The 23405-nt window shown below is 48.8% G+C and overlaps 9 protein-coding genes across 9 annotated transcripts; 4 read left to right on the top strand and 5 right to left on the bottom strand.

The window, feature by feature from the left end:
* Window positions 1–151: 151 nt before the first annotated feature.
* N7474_000011 (cytochrome P450) lies at window positions 152–1546 on the bottom strand (the record flags this gene model as incomplete). Its single annotated transcript, XM_057191426.1, has 1 exon — window positions 152–1546. The coding sequence occupies one exon, from the start codon at window positions 1544–1546 to the stop codon at window positions 152–154; it is 1395 nt and encodes a 464-aa protein (XP_057056379.1).
* Window positions 1547–1978: 432 nt separating this feature from the next.
* On the top strand, window positions 1979–3831 carry N7474_000010 (putative GABA permease; the record flags this gene model as incomplete). The annotated part of the gene is made up of 7 exons (XM_057191425.1): window positions 1979–2122; window positions 2173–2243; window positions 2290–2403; window positions 2470–2486; window positions 2576–2977; window positions 3023–3348; window positions 3397–3831. 7 exons carry the CDS (start codon window positions 1979–1981, stop codon window positions 3829–3831), a joined length of 1509 nt encoding a protein of 502 aa, XP_057056378.1.
* Window positions 3832–4865: 1034 nt separating this feature from the next.
* Window positions 4866–6343, top strand: N7474_000009 (uncharacterized protein; the record flags this gene model as incomplete). Its single annotated transcript, XM_057191424.1, has 4 exons — window positions 4866–5060; window positions 5113–5217; window positions 5275–5499; window positions 5594–6343. The coding sequence occupies 4 exons, from the start codon at window positions 4866–4868 to the stop codon at window positions 6341–6343; spliced, it is 1275 nt and encodes a 424-aa protein (XP_057056377.1).
* A 1453-nt stretch (window positions 6344–7796) lies between these two features.
* N7474_000008 (alpha-galactosidase) lies at window positions 7797–9819 on the bottom strand (the record flags this gene model as incomplete). Its single annotated transcript, XM_057191423.1, has 6 exons — window positions 7797–8590; window positions 8673–8833; window positions 8896–9066; window positions 9136–9296; window positions 9387–9643; window positions 9723–9819. The coding sequence occupies 6 exons, from the start codon at window positions 9817–9819 to the stop codon at window positions 7797–7799; spliced, it is 1641 nt and encodes a 546-aa protein (XP_057056376.1).
* Window positions 9820–11020: 1201 nt separating this feature from the next.
* On the bottom strand, window positions 11021–12236 carry N7474_000007 (fungal specific transcription factor domain-containing protein; the record flags this gene model as incomplete). Its single annotated transcript, XM_057191422.1, has 4 exons — window positions 11021–11172; window positions 11355–11564; window positions 11628–12121; window positions 12169–12236. The coding sequence occupies 4 exons, from the start codon at window positions 12234–12236 to the stop codon at window positions 11021–11023; spliced, it is 924 nt and encodes a 307-aa protein (XP_057056375.1).
* An 82-nt stretch (window positions 12237–12318) lies between these two features.
* Window positions 12319–13048, bottom strand: N7474_000006 (fungal specific transcription factor domain-containing protein; the record flags this gene model as incomplete). The annotated part of the gene is made up of 2 exons (XM_057191421.1): window positions 12319–12566; window positions 12640–13048. The coding sequence occupies 2 exons, from the start codon at window positions 13046–13048 to the stop codon at window positions 12319–12321; spliced, it is 657 nt and encodes a 218-aa protein (XP_057056374.1).
* A 2870-nt stretch (window positions 13049–15918) lies between these two features.
* N7474_000005 (UbiD family decarboxylase) lies at window positions 15919–17535 on the bottom strand (the record flags this gene model as incomplete). Its single annotated transcript, XM_057191420.1, has 2 exons — window positions 15919–16785; window positions 16870–17535. The coding sequence occupies 2 exons, from the start codon at window positions 17533–17535 to the stop codon at window positions 15919–15921; spliced, it is 1533 nt and encodes a 510-aa protein (XP_057056373.1).
* Window positions 17536–18386: 851 nt separating this feature from the next.
* N7474_000004 (UbiX family flavin prenyltransferase) lies at window positions 18387–18989 on the top strand (the record flags this gene model as incomplete). Its single annotated transcript, XM_057191419.1, has 1 exon — window positions 18387–18989. The coding sequence occupies one exon, from the start codon at window positions 18387–18389 to the stop codon at window positions 18987–18989; it is 603 nt and encodes a 200-aa protein (XP_057056372.1).
* A 3507-nt stretch (window positions 18990–22496) lies between these two features.
* On the top strand, window positions 22497–22912 carry N7474_000003 (uncharacterized protein; the record flags this gene model as incomplete). The annotated part of the gene is made up of 2 exons (XM_057191418.1): window positions 22497–22579; window positions 22630–22912. The coding sequence occupies 2 exons, from the start codon at window positions 22497–22499 to the stop codon at window positions 22910–22912; spliced, it is 366 nt and encodes a 121-aa protein (XP_057056371.1).
* Between the last annotated feature and the right edge of the window lie 493 nt (window positions 22913–23405).

Raw genomic sequence — 23405 nt, 5'->3', positions numbered from 1 at the left:
TCATCCATCAACCGGGATAAAAGTTAACATAAGCTTCCGCCCCCGCGGCAGGGAAATAAATGTGTAATCCTGCTCTATGCCTTCGTCATCTACAATAGACGTGGTGTAATTTGAATATAGAGCCGCCATGATCAATTTGATTTCTGCGCCATTAGTCTCTTCTCCAGAACCCATACTTGGGAGGCATACCTTGCACTGCGAAATTACTCCCTAGACACATGCGTCCGCCGCTCCCAAAGGGCCAGAACAGCCGCCTCATGTCGTGGATCCTGTCGCCTGGCTCGAGCCATCGCTGTGGCAGCCATTCCAGCGGGCGCGGGTAGACCTCACTGATGCGGTGGAGGGAGTAGGCGGTTGAACTGACCATCACGCCGCCCGGGATGTTGTCGTACCCGTGCAGGGAAGTTCCTTTTTCTGTGGCGGGGGTGACGCGGGGGAGTTGGGCTGGGGCTGGAGAGTGAAGACGGAGGGTCTCGCGGACCATAGCGTCCAGCAGGGGAAGGGCGTCGATCGCGGAAGGTGAGGGAAGGGGTTTCTCTCCGTCTGTGTCTGGGTATCGGAGGGACGGAGATAAGTTGAGTACTTCCTTCCGTAGCTCGGTTTGAAGCTCCGGATGCCGCGACAGCTCCCACATCATGTACGTGAATGTGATGCCTGTCGTTTCGTGGCCTGCTACCAGGTGGTCCAGCAGTTCAGACGCAATTGCTAGGTTCAGCGGACGCGGATCGTGTTCTTTCTGATTGAGAAGGCTCTGGCGTAGCTGGTCGTAGACAACTGGGTTCGTGGATGGCAGCTTCTCCTCATCTCTGAAGACGTCCTGTTTCTTAGACGCCTCCATCCGCTCGCAGAACCCCATGCACCATGTCTCAATAAACCCCATATACCTGTCGTCCCGACTCAAATACTTGAACCGCTCATACTCCTCCAACCACATCTTCCACTCGTGGATACTAAACAAATACCTCGTCCCTTGCCTCAGTCCAAACAGAAAAGAGGAGGTAAAGTCCATTCCCACAGCCTGGAACAGCGGCAGCACGTTCAACGCCTCCCCACCCTCCCCCGCCTTCTTGAGGATAGGCATCAACCGCTCCCACAGTACAACCTTCGAGATCGCGCGCAGGTCACTGGATTCCTGGAGAAACGACTTTGAGTAGATCTTGCTCAGCATGCGTTTCTGGTGCGCGTGCGGCGCATTGTGCACCATGCCGACCAGGTTTTCGGTGTTGAAGTTGACGAACACATCGTTGTAGAAGGCGTGTTTCTCGAATGCGCCGGTATATATTATTTTCAGGCCATGGAGAGAATTGACGCTCAGCTCCTTGGGGCCGAGACGGACGATGGGGCCGTGCTTTTGGTGCAGGGCGTAGATGGTGAGGACTTCCGTGCTTGTGCTGCGCTTGCGGTCGATCCAGTAGCTGGAGAAAGGGGATGTGAAGTGGGCGTTGGGGATGAAAGATAGCGGAGAGAGGAAGTAGGGGTGTATAACATGGTGGTATATGAGGTAGGAGGTGAGGATGAGGAGGGCGAGGGGGATGAAGGGGATCATGGTGATGGATGGGTGAGGGCAAAGAGGACGAAGATAAGATGCCAATCAGACGGCGCCTATGTCAATCGATAATCAGTTCCGACTATGCTCGGTTCTCATTCTCGTCTTGTTGACTGCCGAAGCAATGTTGAGGCCCCCACTCCTGGCGTGGCAATAACAATCACTAGTGGAGACACAATTAACACGAAGCCCTAGTTCACACTAACCTGCAGGGTGCTGCAACCATGCTCTAGTCCTACTATAGAGTTTCACTGTCTAGAACGCAGATTCTGTTAGAGGCGAGCTGCTCCACTGTCGGGCAGATGCGCCGGGTGGATTCCACGAGGGGCGGAGAATATTCCAACCCTTGACACGACCTGCTTTTATACCGACGCGACCTACCGTTACCCCTGTCTTTTATTCCGTTGTGATCTTTGCTGTCTACATGTCAATATGCTCTGGAACAAAGATCCTTCAACAGTCGCCATGACTCTGGCCGACGAAGCCCCCTCCAGAGGCCATGTCGCCCCCAAATGGCGCGGCACTCAGGCCGACCAGGCCGATATGAGCGCTCTGGGGAGAGACCAGGTCTTGCGGGTACGTCCCATAGTATTATTGTGGCTCATGCATCTCTGCTGACCCTGCAGCGTAACTTCCGATACATCTCCATCGTGGGATTTGGCTGCACGCTGATCGCCACGTGGGAGGTTGTTTTGACGTATGCCATCCATACTTACTCTTTGGTTCAAAGATTGACTGTCTAGCCTGCTGGCGCAAGGTCTGACCGACGGAGGAACTGCCGGTCTGATCTGGGGGTTCCTCATCGTCGCTGCTGGGTTCCTTTTGGTGTTCCTGAGTCTGGCCGAGATGGCATCCATGTGAGTCTACCCATTGAGACCGCGTATCCGTTCTGACTTCCCAGGGCTCCCACCTCCGGCGGACAGTACCATTGGGTATCGGAGTTTGCTCCTCCTAGCTGCCAGAAATTCCTCAGCTACATCACTGGCACGTTCCTATGCCCCCTCCTGCTCAACTAAGCTAATAATGTAGGCTGGCTGTGTGCCATGGGCTGGCAATGCGCTATCGTGTCAATCGCCTTTTTGGCTGGAACCATTATCCAAGGCCTGATCGTGCTGAACAACCCGAACTACGACTTCCAGCGGTGGCACGGCACCCTGCTGGTGATCGCCATCACCTTGTTTTCAATCATATTCAACACCTTCCTGGCCAAGCGGCTGCCCTTCGTAGAGGTCCTGATTCTGATCCTGCATGTGTGCGGCTTGTTCGCCATCATAATTCCGCTGTGGGTGCTTGCCCCTCGCCGCAGTGCGACGCAGGTATTTACCGAATTTAATAACGGCGGGGCCTGGAACAGCGCCGGGACTGCCACGCTTGTTGGATTCTCGACCACCATCACGGCGCTGATTGGATATGATTGCGCGGTGCACATGTGTAAGTCTCTCTCTAAAATTGACGAACTTCACTAATAGTGTGCAGCGGAGGAGATCAAAGATGCGTCTGAGACCCTGCCAAAGGCGATGATCACCTCTGTCTGCGTCAACGCCGCCTCCGGTTTCTTGATGCTGGTGACTGTCTGCTTCACGCTAGGCGACATTGACGACATCCTAAAAACTCGAACAGGGTACCCGTTCATACAGGTGTTCTACAACGCGACGGAGAGTCTACCGGGAACAAACACCATGACCGCCATTCTGGTGTTGACGCTGACAGCGAGCACAATCACCGAAGTAGCAACGGCATCGCGCCAGTTGTGGTCTTTCGCGCGCGATCGGGGCCTTCCATTCTCCGACTTCTTCGGATATGTACGTCGTCCCCTTTTTCTCCATGTTTGACGACACTAACAGCACCAGGTAAACCCCGGCTGGAACATCCCATTAAACGCCGTGATGGTCTCACTGGCAGTGACAGTCCTCTTGTCGCTCATCAACATCGGCTCCACGACCGCGCTTCTCGCCATCGTGACCCTGACAATCGGCGCAATGATGTCCTCGTACATCATTACGATCGCCTGTGTGCTCCTCAAGCGTATCAGAGGGGAACCTCTCCCGCCACACAGATGGACGCTCGGCCGTTACGGCATGGCAATCAACATCGGGGCGCTATGCTTCCTGTTCCCGGTGTTCGTGTTTGCCTTCTTCCCACTCACCTCGACTGTGGAACCAGACAGCATGAACTGGTGCGCAGTGATGTACGGGGCAATTCTGATCATTGCGGTGGTGTATTATGTGTTGCGGGGACGGCACCATTACATTCCGCCCGTGGCGCTGGTGAAGCGAGAGATGTAATCACTACCCACTTGTATAATTCTTACGTTGAGGGAGGAAAAGGAATTCAGTATGCTAATAGTTAGAGTGAATCACATGCTCAGACTATAATAATGCAGATTTCGGTGCAACATCGAGAAGTTAAGGACATAGTGGAGCGGTTGGCAAGCATAAGCACAACGGTGGTCGGTCAGTCCGGTATCCCGAAATGTCGGTAAACGTTCGCAGCGTCAGAAGTGTATTAAAACGGTCCTCGTCTGTATATACGGGAGTAAGTTAATACAGGGATCAATAAAGTCTGTATATTAATGTCAAAACTAAAGAGAAGAAAGGGCTTGGCAGAGTATATGCCTCATGGATCTGAAACAAGGTAGTTTGTCCTACCTTTTGCCTCGTGCCCCGGGTCTTTCCGACTTGGCATCTCTGAGTTAGCAGTACCCTGGATATATTAAATAATACGAATAAGAAACAATAAGGTCGTCAGCATAAGCTTGATGAATACTCTCTTATATCGGTGGCGGAGGGGCAGCTCGATGGAAAGATACTTTAAGCGGAAGGGTTTCGGCCCCCATGCGGTCCCATATCGCGAACTCAATTCCACCGAGTAGTTCGTCCGATTGGCCCGACTATCCCCTAACTGGATGCTAGCGATCCAGTTGGGCCGTCTCACTTTCCATTTGCCTGGGTATATTTGTCAATCGTGCGCTAGCTGTCATACTAGACAGGGATGCCGGCTTGGGATACAGCACCAGTGCATGCGAGATTGCCGAGCTTCGGGCGAAATTCATCGTATGCCCACGCACGTCCGCTCCACGGGTGGCTACGAGGAGGATCGCACTCAGCTGATAAAATAGCCCTAGTAAACTTAATCCACCACGTTGTGTTGGATACCATCCTTGCTAGTCCCTTCATTTAACTCGCCCGAGCTGTTCGGCCACCATCCATGGAATCGCCATCATCATGATCGCTGATTATCGTCCTTTTCTATTTTCTTTTACACCATTCCCTCCCTGACACTCCCAATCCACAGACCACGGTTTGGCCCTTGTGCCGTGATGGCCATCAAAGTTCCTCCGGGCCAGTCGCCGCCTTTCGAGACGATAGACAACAAGCACCATGCCGGTATTATCATTATAACCGCAGCCATATGTCTGATGATCTCGCTGGTCTGTCTGCTGATCCGGGTGTACGTGCGGATATTCCTCAATCCACCATGGGGATCAGACGATATCATCCTGTTGGGAGCGACAGTACGCAATGGAGACAAATTGACCTGTTCTGTGAATGAAGCTAACTGGATAGATCTCCGCCATCGCCGAGTCTATTATCATCTTTCACGCCACGAGTATCGGCTTCGGGACGGACATATCGCTACTGACCGAGAAGGCCGTTGATCGCATACAAAATGTATTCCTTACCCAACACCCCATCCAGTTGGATACAAAAGAATATCTGACAGCATAGTCCCTCCTCTCCGCCGACATCCTCTACCTTTTAACCCTATACCTCTCGAAATGCTGCATCATTGCCATCTACCTGCGCTTGACGCCCAGCAAGCGCCACAAGAGCATCCTCTGGGCGACATTCGGGCTCAGCATAGTTGGGATTATCGTGTCGGTGCTGGTTATCGTGGTGAACTGCGAGGGGAACAAACCGTGGGCTGTACCTGGCGAGCAGTGTCATAACCTGGTATGTCTATAATTGCAGAAGAGCCAACCGCCCTGTAAAAGCTACCGGGAACCAAATATACGGACATGGGATGGGATATACTAACGGTGACAAGCTCCCCCGCTGGCAAGCAATTGCTGCGCTCGACATCTCGACCGAAATCTTACTATTCACCTTCTGCATCGCCCTGGTTTGGGGTCTGCAGATGCACGTCTCACATAAAACCGTGATCATGGTATGCTTCGCAGCGAGACTACCGTACGTCCCTCTTCCATTCCCCAAATGTTTCCCTCACGCACCATTACATGAAATTAACACAGATCCAACCGATAGGCTGATAATATTCTCCGTCCTCCACCTATCCGCACTTAAAGAATACACAACCACCAAAAACCCCACCTTCACCGCAATCAGCCCCACGGTCTTCACCCAGCTCCACCTCAACTACGCCCTGATAGCATGCACAGTCTTCTGCCTGCGCCCGTTCATGAACGCTCTCACAACCTACTACGGCACTGCCGGCGACTCCAACCTCGGTAGCAGCAGCGGCGGCTACGGCTACGGGTTTGGGTCCGGGAGACGGGGGAATACAGACCCGTACGCATCGGGGCGGTCGCGGGATTACGAGATGGGGAGGTTGAAGGGACGGCCCGGGCGCCGGGCGAGTGGCTTGTTCAGGGAGAGGCCGGACGTGGGCGATGGAACGGAGAATGGGACAGTTGTTTGTGAGGCTGTGGGGCCGGCGCATTCGGGGGAGGGGAGGTCCGAAGGGGAGGGGGGCAGTGTACACAGTGGGAGTGATGGGAGTACGAGGATGATTATTCGGAAGGAGGTGGAGTATTCTGTTTCTGTAGGGCATTCATAGATCTTTTCAGTGGTTTGGATGAAATATGTCGTCTTTCTACCCATGGTCCGGGGTATAGTACAGTACCTAGCACTACAATTATGTCTGAGCTTCGGTATGGCTTTGAGAACTTGTTATCGTCTTACGGGATAAAAAACGTTCATGCAATAAATATTATCTTAGACCTTTGGGATATACATAGACTTCGGAAGAACCCACAAATGGATGCAACGTTGGACCTAAGACCCAACCCGCGAACGCTAGCCTTCAACCTTGATTCCCTGGTGCTCGTCTAACTGATTAGTCCGCGTTCATTCACCAACTTCGAAGTTTCGCGTCGCGGAGAGTCAAAAAATGGTTCCCCCTTAGACTAACATGTCTTCTCTAATAGAGAACTGTCCCATTTCTACTGTATTCTTTTGTACCCAATCTCCTCTGGTTCATACAACTCTTTCCTCGCCCACTATAACTTCACTCTCTCCTTACCCTCCCTTCCTTCCCTAGATTTTTATTCGTGCTTAGTTGTCCTTAGATCATCTCCACCATGGCTCCTCGTTCCCAACACGTATGACTTAATGTAACCATGATTTAGAACGAGAGCGATGCTGGCTCTAGCGTAAGTGCGATCTTTTCTGACAACGGGCTAGAGAGCGAGTCTAATAACGCCTCCTGGCTCAATAGCAAGGATTTGAAAGACGACGATGATCTAGGAGACGATTCCTTCCACGATAAAGGTCAGCTCGCTCCAGAGCACTACTTAGCTAACCGTCATTAGGGCCCACGAATGGGCCGAAGGATCAACCCACGATGGGCTTGGGCCTTAACCACCTGCCCATTTTTGCATAGAATCAAGGCCTTAGCAATCACAAATACGTGTTTGAATCGTTTGTGGACCCCCAATTAGGCGCCCACGGACTATTGTGGGCTATAGAACTCGGCCCAAGGGCCAACCCATTCGTGGGTTGAGTAGGGTTGGGCCTAAGCCGATCTGGGCCCTGGTGAAGTCTAACTGCCATGAAGTTGGTTGAGATCTTTTGCGAAACTATTAATGCAGCTGATTCCCTTCGGCCTTCTATATGGGTACGAAACATACTCCCGGAATTACCACTCTTCGCTTCATCGGTTAATTCTATTCTTCTTCACTCGAATCGGTTTCCTTTCTATTTTAATTTCCACTCGTTTCATTACTGTATTGAGTTTCCTCGACAAATACGATGACGAGGAACAGGCTACTGGAAAGTGATATTGGACGTCGATAACCTATTTACCCTTGGCACTGTTCAACAACCTTAGGGGTTCGACTTTGATCATGGAGCCCCCTCGTCTACCGTCCACCAAGAACCGTCTAGGAACAACCAAATGATCAACCAACCGTGTTCCTAGCGCGCGAACTAAGTACACACATGGTCGGTCAACGTATGAGCCTAGGGACTAGTTGCATCACGATCGGCGGTAGTCACCATTGACGGTTCGGTCAAAGGCACTGGGAGTACCACTCTGGGAGAATGACGAAGCATTCAGTTAGTATGTATGTAAGGCAATGTCCAATTGGTCCCGAGGGCAAACACTTACGGTTCTGCGCTTGACAGGTTGATGGGGGTACACATTGAGTCTGTCCAGTCCAACCTTGGCCACCGCATTGTCCCCATTTTGTCTGTTGAGGCTGGGTCGACGAACCCGTTGCCGACGACGCGGATGTAGTGGTGGTGGTGGCAGTGCCTGAGATGGCACGTAGGCGGAAAACCCGACATCCCGTCCCGGGAATCGACTGAGAAATGGTCCCCGCGGCTCCGGACACCGTCCCGATAACCCCCCCCAGCAGCATCGAATTCCCCTGGGAGAGACCAGTCGAATAGCTTTGAGCAGTTGCGTTATAAAACCAAGACGGATGTGCGGTCGCACCGTCATTGAGAATCGCCTGTGCTTGGCTGTCATTGAGTCGAGATGCCCACAGGTCCCGGATTTCGAATTGAGATAGTGGAACCTTCAATGAACCAAAGATGTCGGAAAGGGTGGCAGATGCCGTCGTGCTTGAGCCTCCGTTGTTAAATAAGACGACAACGACATCGTTGATTGAGCTTCCAGTGGTGGATACCAGAGGGCCACTCCATAACTGCACGTTATTGCGCGTCCATCGGTACGTCGCGGCCACTCCTAGGGGGTCTTGGTTGACGGCGATAATGGCCGGATTTGCCAGGATGGAATAGGCGCTGGCAGTCAACTTCGACATGTCGTTGCCCATAATGAGTGGGCTTTTCGAGACGGACCCTGGAAACAGGCAAAGAAGCAAATTTTAGTCAAATCAGCCAACAAGCTTGATCGATCGCAACCGGAACTAGGGGAGTCTTACACATGCTAAAATGTGCCACATATTCCGAATCAGACATTCCACCGTTGCCGACCTCTAGCATATCCAGGTCGTTCCAGCCGCCTTTGACCGAGTACGATGAGATCGTTGCTTGCATGGACATGATCTGGGTCACAGAACACTCATATCCCCCGTAATTTGGGCTATCAATTCACATTAGCGCAGGGAGCACGAGTATACCACAAGGGTAACCAGAGTTGCTTACACCGCACAGGCCGAATTGCCCGTATTGAAGTTATCGGAAATATCACCTGTTATCCTCCAGGAATTTCCCACGGATGGACCCCAGACCCAAGGTTGGTCTTGACCCCAATTGCAGATGGCATAAAGAATCTGTCGGCCACTTGCTGCGAGCGCTTGTTCCATCGCTTCGTATCTACAGAGGAAGCCACAGCCTTAGCATGGACATTCACAAATCGCTTCAAGACAAAGAGGACGTTCCTACCGATCAGAGCTGGCGGCTTGACTTCCAGCTTCCCCATTATTGTTGCAATTGTCATATTTCAGATAATCCACGCCCCAGCTGGCGAACGTGTTCGCGTCGATTGTTTCGTAACCTAAGCTGCCGGGGTATCCGGCACACTTTTCTCGCTGCCACGTGAGAAACTATATCGGATAATATTTCGAAGAGGCCAAAAAAAGAAAGGAAAGAAATAGAGAATCGACTGCAACGTCGGGGAGGGAATATATTCTTACCGTCTTTGTGCCGGCGCTCGAATAGATTCCAAAGCCAAAGCTGTCTGCGTGAAGTTGGGCGCCTAGATAGCTCATTCCGTTGGGAAACTTAGTGGTATCTGGAATGAGAGCCCCATCCGATCCACGACCAGAAGACCAACAATCATCCAGAATGATGTAGTGATAGCCCAGGTCCCTTAATCCAGTATTTTTTATGACGCTGGCCGTAGAGAGGATCAGACTCTGACTAAGACTACAACCAAATGCATTCCAGTCATCTGTCGGCGGAAGCTGCATCAGCACAGCTCGTCTTACAAGCATACTAAGGAAGTATCATCTCGTCTGGATGAAACATACCCCATCCCATTTGAGGAGTCACGGCAAGGCCATTGTTCAGCGCCGTGGCAAGACGGACTAGGAATATCAGTCCCCCGAAGAGAACTAAGAACGCCATGGTGGTGAATATGACGTTTCAAGTACTCAGGAGAGATCCGCGTCCAAAATTTAATAGGGAGTTTGGCTATCAAGTAAATGGAGTGGATATCCTTGGAACAACAAGGATCATGGAACAGCGTCTGGGTTTGGAAATTCGTCAAGATCGATCATCAACGAACCAACTATATAACCCCTCCGGTTAAAAGAAGATGACAATGTAACTCTACCTCGGATAAATGGACATTTCTCTGCTTGATCAGTATACAGTGGCCGGTCATTAGTATTTGGAACACAGTACTTCCTCCCATTAGCAGAAAAATACGTGCAACATCTAGCATGCTCCAAATACCAATGAACGCTGCCTGTATATGAACTCCGTATTTCGGTTCAAAAATTAACAACAATCCCCACAATTGTCGGGAGTTGGGGTTGGTGCTGCGCGGTTTTTTTCTGTTGGCCGGAGGGGGGAGCGGGGGAGGCTTCATATCACCCCCGGACAACGCGGGCCGTTGAGCCTAAATGCCAGTCTAGCATTTTTTTCCTCCGAGACCTGACGTGGAGGTGCCCCGCGCCACCGCTTGACGTTTTACAGTATAAGCATGTCAGAGCCTAGAATTATCCTTATGGCTATAGACGTTGGCATCGTGCATTACTGCATCTAGGGGTGACCAATCTGAAATTCCCTTCTACTAGCTTCTAAAGAACGATCGTCCAATGGGCTGATGATCTTGTTCTAGCTGTTGATAACCCTCATGGAATTTTCACCGCATAGTAGCGAATGTCAGAAGCCAGCTACACCGTCAAATAAACACATCATCATCATCATCATCATCATCATCATCGTAGCGCACGGACCATAATAAGTTGAGTAGAAACCCACTCCCTAGATCAATGTTCATCTTCCTATTTATATTCGACAGATATTTGAGTTTAAGGCACACCTAATGATGTCGATATCGGTGGAAAGCAAATTCTCTCTTGAAGGCGCAATTTCACAAAAGCTAATCCGCCGCGGATCATAAAGACCAAATTGAGATAATTCGAACTCAGTAGCAAGTATAAGCACAAAATCATCGGAGCGGTGATATATAGGAGACGAAGTATCTCGGTCGACTAGCGAGGTCATCCTTACATTATTCAAGTGTTTTGGTTAGCTTTGTTATTCTTAAGTTGATGATGATCCTCAACTTACCTTGAGACTCACTTGACTTCTTTCCCCTTCATTCTCCGCCGGCGTAAAGGATACTACCAAGCACATCCAGGTCTTGACTAGACATTAATTCCCCTAAATCCATATAGGAAAATGGGTCGGTGATATCAGAGGATATGAAGTTGCCTGAGTATCCTGATAGCGAGTTTGTCCCGTCTAGAGCTGTGTGAGGTTAAGTCAGGTTTATTGAGAAAAGAAAGAAAAGGGGAGGGAAAAAAAAAAAAAAAAAAACAATAGACAACCTGTTAACGGTCCATAGCTATTTCTTAATGGCATTAACCATTTCGCAGCGCGCATGGTGTCACAATTGTCTCCAGAAATGCAAAGCAGGAGGTTCGACTTACTTGGAGCATCCAAGATGACGGCAAGTTGCGAAAGATATTCAACACATCTTCCTATCACCCGATTGCCAGCATCAAGTTGACATAGTGCTTCGATCGCCTTGTCAATATACACTCGAGACCCATCCACCATGCTCCATGCCAACAGACAGCCTTCTCGCTCCTTGGATGCTGTCATAAGAGAGCCAACGAGGACTAGCGCAGCATTGAATGCTTAAACGGCGTTAGTGTTGTGCCATCCCTGTAGAACATGGATTCTCATGTAGCCTGACTCACTGTAGTACAATGAATAGTTCCACGCACCCAAAAGCCGACGATGCTGAGCTCCAGATGTCGTGATGCTATGGATCATAGAAATGATAGCGGTCGAGGACTCGATGCAATTCTGCACGCTTGCAATATCTAGAGGCAGCATTACCCTTCTGTCCTCAGTGGACATATCACTCGAACGCCAAAACGCCTCCAGGAAGCTCTCTAACCGGGGACGGTGCAAAAGGATTCGCAGGTTGTTGTAGCGAACAGATAAGACGATGTTGAACCGATGGTTAACGACAGGTCCCGTAATCAGTTCCTCAACATCCTCAGGTGTCACCAAACCTTCCCAAATATGCAGACCTAGGGACGGCACAAGCTCAGTCCGCCATTTGTTGAGCTGGCGTTGTCCATCCAGAATGTGTGATATTAAATCTGTAGTGCTCGGTGAATTCTGAAAATCAAGATTCTGACCGTAGCAAAAGTCCAATACATTGTACAAGATGGCATAGAGCTGTCTGGATGACCGTTAGCACTCCGAAGACGACAGCTCGGGAAATCTTACATTGCAGCTGTAAAGAAATTGCCATCCAGCTGGGTAGAAGTACTCGTCTCTGAGTTAGGGCTGAGCATTTGTACGTCTTTAGCAGGTGCATCCAGACGTATATATGAATGCGGTATAGAGCATGGGCGGCCGAAGGTCATACTCAAAGTCCTAACCCGACATAAATACACCAAGCATGACCATACTGAGAACTAGGGAAACGTACCGGTCTAGTAGAACACAACCATACCAAGTCCGCTTGCGAATTTCATGTTCCAGAGACGAATATTTCATATTGGCACTTGGGGAATGTAGACCTAGCTGATAAGCGGCAGAGATAGCCAGGCCATGGGTGGTCCACGCCTGTGTTGACTTTTGGGTTCCTTGGAGGTATTGTCCCAGTATCAAAAGATATTGCACTGGTTTGAGGACGTCAGTATATGAATACACGGTGTGATACCGAGTTTCAGGCCATTTGCAGCCCATACCCACCCATCTCAAGACTTGCATTACGCCTGGAGTCTCTGTCACAGAGGCCATTAGCTCTCTGATAGTATATATCGGATTCTTGAATGCGTTCCTCCGGCGATATTTCATCATTCGTCGATAAGCTTGTAGAAATTGCGAGAATTATGTTCAACAGCCCAAGCCATGTTCGGCTGATTTTGCTGAACCCCTCTCGCCGCATACAAAGATATGTCTCACAAAACGACATTTCGTGAATGAAGGGCAGCAGCTGGCCCGTCTTTCGAAAGTATTGTTCGATCAAGCTCAATGTGCGTTCTTCTGGTGGCAAAGCATAAATATTGACATGAGTCGTGACGCTACAATCTTTGATTGAGACTCGTTGGTGTAAAGGCGGAGCTCGAGACCGGCTGACGCTCACCAAGCCACCGCGCATTTTTCCCGGTGATGATACTGGTGAGGAGACGATGTTTGAATTCACTTTTGCCATGGTCCGAGAAAGATATTTGATGAAGGCTATGTTGGAGGAAGGACCTTCGATGACTCCTTAAGCCAGGTCCGTTGTTGGATGACGATGGGGTCTTACCGAAAAAGCCGCACTCCTCTTCATCGGTGAAATACATTGCGCCCATTCCGTCTATAGCATTCTCCGATGAATCCACCTGTCCAAGTTCGGAGACACTATGGTCTGGGTAGTTGCGCGTGCTACCCTCGGGTAGGCTCTCCGAAACCACCGAGGGAGCCACACCTTGTGCTCGATTCAGATGCTCGACAGTTCTTTCAATATCATCCAATCGCCTCTCTAGGCGTAAAATGTACCTGCCTTCATTATTATGTTGTTTGTAAAATCATGACTTGTGTAACATGAATAATACCTTCTGTCCCCGGTGAGTTTGCTCGGAGATCCATCTTCCGAATACAAGCAGTCGATCTGGAGTTCCTTGCATAGAGAGCACGGTGTTTCGCCAGTGCACTATTTTAAGCCAAAACAGTAAGCTTTCATGCCTTGACTTATCGTTCGCTATTGACCTCCAATTTGCCATAGGGAAGTCAAGTGCTGTAAAGTGCGCGTGTGTGTATGTGAGGGGAAAAGGAGGCTCTGGAAAGTGAAGGGAATGTTGCAAGATGCCAAAAAAAAAAAAAAAAAAAAACACATTTCTTTCCATTCGCTTTACCGCTGTTGATAGTACTCACTCGAGATTTCCGTTGCCGGCATGAACTGCAAGCCAGGGGAACTCTTCGTCGTTTCAGACTTGGTGCAGGAGGCATCATGGGCTGAAAGAGCGACGGCCGTCGAGGGAGAGGTTGTGAACCAGCCTAAGAGAAAACTTGCAGTTGTCAGTTCCGATATTTGACCGTCAATTAACAAGAAGGAAGTTTGTGGCCAGGCGAGAGGCAAATTCCTGCGCCTCGGAGTCTGCGGCGCCCGGACCCCTGCGGATGTAGTGCCCAGCAATTTTTCTCTTCGATTCCCAAATGTGGGACCAAAAAACAACAGCAAACAAATGTGAAGATTTTGGAATTTTGCATGGCATACCTTATCACGATCGATCGTTCATCCACAAGATACATGGACGGATATGCATCTTTAGACTCAATGAAGTTGCTGCGATGCCAAATTCGTCATGTTTTTTTCGGAGTCTTTATGGACAAGCTCTCTGGAGAGGCACATCTTCCTGTCAGGTATGTCTAGGTGAAATGTTCCAACATCATGGTGAAGCACCATAATTGGTTAACTTTAACAAGCTTTCTCTACATGTAGATACTAGTTGATTGGCTTGAAGTCTTTCTAGGCCTGCGGAAGCCGGTGAACATACTATCAAACGCCAATATGCGTGTAGTAGATTTAGAAAACCAGGCCACAAAGTCAACTTTTGTACAATTATAGTTCAAGTTGAATCTCTCGCCCTTGCCACCATCCTGTAGGTTTTAGCAACTTCCCTCCATCGAGCTGCAAAAGGACCCTCTAGAAAACCCCTCAAATGATAACTCGCGGGCGGCCATGAGATTTGTCTCTAATGACCACCTGATTGCGACTCCGTCAACCACATTCTGATTAATCTCCCCTATAACCAGTCCTTTAAGTTTATTTATACACTTTAAGTGTGCCACTCTACGTGGGAAATGGCACTTTTAATTTATCACCAATTTACTGCCCACCGCATCGCTTCAAGCATACTGGTATTTGCAATTGCATGTCCTGGTATGTAAAAATGAGCTCCCATAATCAGCAAAATTCTAACTATCATGACACACAGCGCCCCACGTTGTTGATGGGATAGAGCATCTCTCAAGACGGTGATATGTTTGACAATGGACCAAAGAGGGATTGGTAGCAACGGGTAAAGGGGAGATATACGTTGCCATTATTAACAGACAAAGGTGGCTGAAAAGAAAAGCATTTATTAAGCCCCTCTCGTTAACCCCTGATAGGTGCCTGGACAATAACTATGCGTACCTGGAATACGAAACAATTCAAAATATGCATTTTAATCCTAAGACCGGGTGCAATACATCCAGTGCCCAAAAGTTACACACAAAGGCGGTCGAGTCAGATCCCCCGACATGCACGTAAGCCGGATCCATCGGATTCCGCTCGATGCGACGTCTAGACTTCGCTTATTTCCAAATGGCTACAAACATAACCGACAATTATAATCCTCGTGTCGATGCTCCAAAGTGATGACAGGAGAGCTAGCCACTACTTGGCTCGGTTCATCGATATCGATTCTCCTTATTTTTTGCCGGCTGCTGATCCATAAGAATTTGCATATCAATTACGACAGTGGCGATTACCTATGCCTTATCAACATTTCTCTCATAGTGACATACGTTTCACTTTCTCATTCCGTTATCATATGGGGCAATAACAACATTCCTTTTGAGACTCGAGCAAGTCACTGCTTTTCTCCCTAGGAGATTCAGCATTCTGAAATCGGCAGCAAGCCCACCCTAGTTGTACGCATCCTTTATATTTCAAGGTGCGCTCCGATGATTTCATTGGGTCCTTGACTCAAGTTTACACAGCAAATTGATCATATTTGATAGACTTTGGATCGCGAAATACGCGCTCTTGCTTTTTATCTGCGGATTCTATTGTCTGACCAAGTGGATCCTTGATTGGCCATTCATCACCTAACGCGGGATGTGGGAATGTGGTCAAAATCAACAAGATAGATGTCTAACATTCTGAACATAATCTGGCTATCTCTTTAATAGTACAACATGTGTTCCGTATCATGCCCTCGAAACTTAGCTGTTCTCTTCCCACTGCAAACGGAATGACAACCCTGACTCTCTTGATGCTTAAATATTCACAGGATTTTTCCCAAACCCGTATGCTTGCCAGTTATCCAGGACTTTCTTCTTGAGTTCTTCCGGGTAAGATGCACGGAAAGAAGCTTCAACCCATGGCAGATCCAAAGTCTTGAATTCCGCAGGCAACATGCACAGTCTGACAACCTTGGCTTGGGGCTCGTGAGGGTTAAGGCCGTGGGTGGCGTATGGCACTAGATCATAGGTTGGATAGTTACCCACGAAAAAGAAGTCGCTGTCTTGTGGCTGGGACTTGGTCGCTTCAGCCCAGACGACCTCGTGCAAGTCACTAGGATCGATATTGTCGCCAACAACAAAGATCTTTGGAACAAATCGACCAGGCTTAGAAGTGAAAACGACCTCCCCGACTTGGCGGCAGAATGTCTCAGGCGTGGTCTTCATCTCCACAAGCCTCTTCCGATCCACCTGGACTACGTACCAGATGGCCTGGGACTCGAACGGGCACCAGGCCTTGGTGATTGGTAGGTCTGCCTGCTGCAACAAGTCGAGAATTTCTGCGCAGATTGACAAGGCCCAAACAGTATGAGTCTCGTCTGGAGAACGACCTGCGACACTGATCGGAACGATGGGGTTGCTTCGATAGGTAATCGCGTTGACTGTCATTACCGGCTGTGGGGCTTTCTTGGCTGGGAAAATAAAACCGTGATATTCTCCCATGGGCCCTTCAACCGCCGTCTCGTTTGCGGAGATAGTTCCTTCAAGAACCACCTCAGACTGTGCCGGCACTGCAAGGTCATTTGTCTCACACTTAATGACCTCCACAGGAACTCCTGTGATAGCACCGACATAATCCGGCTCGTTCACGAATTTGGGGAGTGGCATACCACTAGCCACGGCCTTGGAAGTTTTCATATGTCAGCGTTCTGGGCAATTGCGTATGGCGCTGACACAAATGATCAAAGAAATTAGATAATAGCTTACGGCTGCTGGCGGAACACCAAGGGCGCAAGCCCAGGGTGTGTCCTTTCCCTGAGCCTTCCACATCGCCCAGATGGCCCCAATGTCCTGCTTCACGTCCACGAGACCGGTCAATCGTCGTTTACCGATCACCATGCAACGACTGATAGCCCAGTTTACCCATTTCCCATCCGGAGTCTGAACACTGTGCAGGCCGTATGTGAGAAAATATCTGCCTCCATCGCTAGCGTGATTCTTCGGAACTGGCAGCTTGAGGAGGTCGATTTCATCGCCGAAGATCTTGTGTTCCTTGAGCGGTGCATCGTGAACTTGAACAGATGGAATAGGCTCAGCCTTTTTTGAAGCTATGAGCTTCTGGATGATGTCATGTCCAGTTGCGTTGGAAGGCAGCCCAATAGACTTCGCGAAACGAGCGTATCTAGTTGCTCGATCCTTCCGGACTCCCACCGGAGCACCGAGTATGCGAAAGAGACCTTCTGGACCATCTTTACCCTTGGGGTTGTTGATGAGCGGCATTGGACTACCCGTTTCGTATGCACGGCGAGAGATGGCACCAGACTCGAGATGGGGATCCACTTCCAGACCAATTTCCACAACATCTCCCTCCGCCTTACATTCTTCAAGGAAGGTGCGTAGGGATGACGCGGCAGAGAGCTTTCCTGTAGACATGTTTCGATACTTGAGAGTTCTGGGAATAACAGAGAGGTCGATGTCAGCAATTGCTTATTCGTTGCCGCGGCGTCTTCAAATAGTTCTTGGGGTGACTGCTTTGCAATAGTAGATGATCGCAGAAGTCGAATGAGTAGAAAATTCTGTTTCGTCTTGATCTGTGTTGAGATCCTGGTTTAATATGTTCGTCCTTGTGCTTCTCTCGATCACGCGACTTACGGCGTAACTACGACTGGGGAGATAGGGACATGGTGGCGTTCGGTAAGCCTCGCGATGCCGATCGTATTCCGAACATCCGTCACCGAAGTTTCATGATACCAGCAGCCGTGCATTGCCAAACTATGACCACGTCACTATTTTCTATGTCCCGAAAACCTCTTTTGCACCCGAGAAGCCATCCTATCTCCCCGGCCGCTCTATCCGTAGAAATCCGATTTGTCACTTACCTCTTCGACGGCGGCAGGCCATCGGATTGGAGGGGTTGATTTCCTACGGCAGTCGGTCCGACTGTCCGACAGGCCCGGCAAGCCGATGATGTCCCCTAGCTTGCGAATCCGACTCAAGAATACGATTTCCGAAATCGGAAATACCTTACGAAAGGACCCGATTTACACCCGGGCAGCGATTACCAAGCCAAAAACAAACGCCGCTATTATTTCAAGCAAGGACAAATGTCATTTATGACAACGGTAGGGTAAAGAAGGTAGAGATGGGCATATTTAAATGGAAGAGGCTCCTTCTCCTTGGCCATCGCTTCTATAACGACCAGCACAAAAGCAACATACAGTTTCACGCTCTTTTCTGATCGCTTGGATAACCCGAAGTGCGCTTCTAAAACTAGTCAATCGAAAATGCCCGCCAGCCAGCCCCAAGCAGGCGAGCCACGAAAGCAGATTGTGGTAGCCATCACAGGCGCTACCGGAACAATACTGGGAATCAATTTGCTTGTTGCCCTTCGCCATCTGCACGTCGAAACTCACCTGATCATGTCCAAATGGGCTGAATCAACCATCAAATACGAAACAGACTATCACCCTTCCAACGTCAAGGCTCTCGCCGATCATGTCTATAATATCAGTGACATGGCAGCTCCCATATCCAGTGGGTCGTTCCACACAGATGGAATGATCATCCTGCCTTGCAGTATGAAGACACTTGCAGCGATAAGTTCCGGGTTCTGCGACGATTTGATTTCACGGAGCGCAGATGTGACGCTGAAAGAGAGGCGAAAATTGGTCCTGGTGACCAGAGAAACACCATTGAGCGACATTCATCTGCGAAATATGTTGTCTGTATCACAGAGTGGAGGGATAATATTTCCACCTGTGCCAGCGTTTTACATTAGACCTTCGTCGGTTGAGGATCTGGTCAACCAGAGTGTAGGGAGAATGCTTGATTTGTTCAACCTCGATGCGGGGAATTTTGAACGGTGGAGCGGGTGGAAAAAGGAGTAACAACGTCAAGCTTGTTAGAAGATATCACCAAACCCACGCCGCCATTGTGATCAAAACCAATCAACTGCTGCTTTGGGAGAAGTGGCTTTACTAGGCTGAAAAGTACTACAAGCGCGGTTATAATATGAACAGGCGGAAGGGATGCATCGACGGGCACTGGAAGGATATGAGGTGGTGCTTCGACCCGAGCATCCCGAAGTAGTGACTATTCTCGGTATTTTTTAGACTTCCCGGATCAACAGTAATGTGAGGAGGCTTTATAATCCCAGACCTTTATCTAAAACCTTAACTGCATAGGCAGCATATATGGACATATCATATCTATACTTGGTGGTTTTTTCTGCAGCACCGTATACCCTCTCGCTCTTGATGTTAGTCCGTACACTGGCGTCCAGGACGGCTTATTGGCCGCAGTGATCTCAAATCTTTTGACTACGCTCTGGACGAGACTTTCTTAAAAGTGTATGTACTCGCTTGTTACGCATCATCCCTAGCTGTCATGATACAGTCGGAGTCGAAAACAGATTCCCCCATCTACCGTACACTCACGAAGTGTTTCTTGGCCCGTATCCAATACCGACCTAAAGCCTATTTGGTTTACCTGTCGACGACCCTGCCTACCTGTATCGTATCTAATTGTCTCGTTAAAACTGTCACTGTAAAATATTGTACTGTAAGTCTCCTGCGAATCTGGTAAGAAGGTTCTTGACAAGAACCCAAATCTGGCTTGATCTAGGTCTGGTTGGTTATGTCTTGGCATCAGGGTTCTGGAAACAATGCATAAGTATTGCAATTTTGCAAGCCACTGTAATGAATCCATTGCAGTAAGAGGGAACGACGATGCATTGGAAGGAGAAACAATGGCATATACTGGAATTTGAGATCGTTGGAAAGTCAAAGCCACAGAGTGGCACTTATTTATTTATAGACCTCTAAAATTTTGAGATAGTGTACGATAGTAAGGGTCCATGTCCGTCAAATCCTCTAATCGAGGTTCATCACCTGGATCCAGCGGCGCATGAAGTTTGTAAAGCTGCGCATAGCATTTTTCCCATTCAGCAAAAAAAGGTGCCCATTGTGGAAATCGTCGCAAAGACTCCCCTGTCTTCAAACTCAAAGTTCTTAATTTCGATTGTCCCCGCCATTGAAAGAAGGCCTGGCCAATCTCTTTTGCAGACGTCTCGTTCAGCACTGGCTCAATGGGTTCGTGTGTAGGTTGTGGTTGTCCGGGGAACAGCGAACGTGATTTATAGTGATCTCGAATTCCGACTTGCAAATGCAGGGTCAAGTGGCGGAGGTACTCAAACCCAGTCGCTATAATTCCCAAAATATCTTCCGGCTGGAGTGATGATGTGATTAGTCGGAAATTCTTTATATGGGTGGTTAATTACTCGCCCATTCACCTTCCCGGTCAACGTCAAGCTCTAAGCTCTCAAGTTGAGGGCAATTTATATCAAGGTCGTATAGTCCGGTTCCTCCAAGAGTCTTCCGTGATACACCAGGAAGAGGTGACTCGATTGTGTGCAGAGAGAAGTGTTTCAGGTTAGGGTGGTGGCTAAATGCGCCATTCGTTAAGAAATGTCCCTTGACAGTGAGACTGACTAAAGTGTTGAACGACCTCAAAAAGTCTTCCAACACCGAGCACTCGTCTTCCCCTTCACCAAAAAACACTTGAACTGTCAGACTCCGTAACGATGTGACATGACCCTTGATAAGCCCCAAAAATTCCACATTCCGTTGAGGTCCTAAACTGAGCGATTTCAGACTAGACCAACGAAACTTGTCTCTCCAGTGGGCCCACTCATTGATGCTGTGGTAATATCCGTTAAGTGATAATTCTTCCAAGGACGGGAAAATCTCGCTAGCAGTCATCTGGAAGCAATGAATTTGCGGAAACTGTGGCATTCGAATGACGCATCCACCATAGTTCCCATACAAGGAGATGGAAAGGACCGCAGGTTAGGACACGCGAAGAAAAGTTGCTGAAGTCCCAGCATCTTCCGATTCGGACCGCGATCTTCCCGGAAGGGATCTACCTGGGCTTGGAGAGTGGTGACACATGCCATAGGAGCCGTCACTACTCGCGAACCATCTTCCCCCCGAAGATGCAGCTCAGGTTGTTTCTCGTGGTTGGAGAGATTGTTGACAAACTCTTCTGTGATGGGTATAGGACAGTTCATCCTGCATGGTTTTCAATCAGCACCGCACGCAGATCCATATGAACGGGAGAACATCTCATACCTAAAGTGCTGTAAATTTGGCAGAGCAATCACCAAACTAGGAAGAAAATTGGACTTGGTGAGAGCCGCAATGGGACCGATGTAGCGGGGCTTCAAACGCTCCCCTACCTCCACCTCACGGACGGCGTTTCTTAAACTTTCATTAGTTAGATCTAAAAGCCTGCATAGCAAGAGACGAATGCTTGTCCAGGGATCTTTCCGCTTGCTCCACTCAGGTTTTAGCCTCGCGAAATCCGCCAAAGTGACTGATCTATGTAGTCGGAGTGTGGCCAGGGGGTAGACGGCCTTCGATACCAGGCATAGATTGCAGAGGTCTTCGCGGGTATCTAGCTGCGACTCCCTTGTCAGTCAACCAAAGCATGAGACGATTGATACTGTATGATTCGCCAATCACGAACCTTCTCCGCAATGAGGTGCCATATATCGGGGCCTAAAGACAGCGCATTTATCGAGCTTTTTCCATTGGGGTTGGCTATTTTTGCTCCTTGGGCCATGGTTGAACAACAAACGTAGAAAGAAATGACACGTCTTGGCTTGAAAGCTGAAAATGTGAAAACTTTTCTGTCAGGTCACGGGCCCTTTGCCGTCTTCCCGCATGAGGGGCATAGTGTATAGAAGTTTCATATAATGTACAGTATCATACGTAATGCAATCGTTCAGGAATTAAAAAGGATCTATTCTAAAATAATCATTTTTTACAGCTTAGCCAAATAAAGTCAGGGTATTATTGGGTACGGGGCCAGAAACAACACGTGTGTCCCCAAGGAGAATCTGTTTTCGAAATCTGTCTGACCAAGTGGATCCTTGATTGGCCACTCATCACCTAACGCGGGATGTGGGAATGTGGTCAAAATCAACAAGATAGAAGATGTCTGACATTCTGAATATAATCGAGCTATCTCTTTAATAGTACAAAACATATAATAAGCGAAATCAACGCACAATGCCAAGAATGTCAAAACACCAAAGCAGTTTAGTGCTGTATAACTTTTATCCATGGCCCTACCATGGGCGCCATTCCGATGGAATTCCCTTTGCGATACAGCAGTTAATCATCCGCGGAAGCGAAAAGTAATCACTCCGCCCCACATCGGCTCCTAGGACGGGTGATTACTCAACTATAGTTGAGTTCTCGAATATCCCATCCATATATATATGACTTTCGTATCGCCACAGAGCGTATGATCACCGTGACATATTGAACTTCATTTACTCTAATACTAAAACAAGATACAACAACACGTTTGCTCTTGTTCACCGATTCATCATGGCAAAGTGGAAGCACCTTCTTGATAATATCCCCGCGGATTTTCCCGAAGACAAGCCCGTCTTTATGCAGAACCTTCTCCAGTTCTACGACCAAACGCAGTATCCTAAAGGAAGCAAGCACCCCCCTGCAGCGGCCAGGAAGCCTGGATTGTGAGATACGTGACAGAATTCCGCAGACTCGCAACCGAGGCCGGAGGATTCGAACTGGTCTACCTTGGCTTGCCCGCCTCAAAGATCGTTGGCGAAGACGACGAAAACTGGGATGCGGTCGTGTTAGTCAAATATCCGAATATCGATACCTTCCGCAAGACACTTAGCAGTGATGATTACGCTGCGACTGCAATAGAGCATCGTGATGCTGGGCTCAAGGACTGGAAGTTGATTGCATCGACCCAAGTTGTCATTCAAGATTGAAGGCAGTTGCAGTGAACGTTTGCTATGAACGTTGGGCTTTAGGGCTTTAGCAAATAGACGCAACGAAAATATGGATAATATTTCTGTTATGGGACCTTCGTACGAAGTCCTGATATTTGTTATACTCAGCTGAAGCTTCGTGACTGTTGACCGCCTTTTCGTTCTGCCATTTTACCTACGTATCTTGTTTCCCCTTTTTCTCCTTTTCTTTCTTCCCTTCTTTAATGAATCCTTTCTTGTGTATAGGACATACTATCCATTAACACAATTTGGTCTGATCCCTAGTATTAGGATTCATTCAAACAATCTACGAGCTAGTCAGGTACCCTACTAGCTATATACTAATCACAATAGTGACTATACGACGCGTTAGTGAGGCGATCTCCTAACTATAATGACAAACGTCTAAACTCTATGGCCTATGTACCCTAACGTATATACGCTTAGATTATTACTAAAGAGGAAGCAAGGGAACCCTATATACTAGATGACT

The sequence above is a fragment of the Penicillium riverlandense genome (genome assembly GCF_028828495.1).
Source record: "Penicillium riverlandense strain IBT 135883 chromosome Unknown utg000001l_segment0_segment0, whole genome shotgun sequence".
Lineage (NCBI taxonomy): Eukaryota > Fungi > Ascomycota > Eurotiomycetes > Eurotiales > Aspergillaceae > Penicillium > Penicillium riverlandense.
Note: the sequence above shows the minus strand (reverse complement) of the source record. Positions and strands in the feature narration are given on the sequence as shown.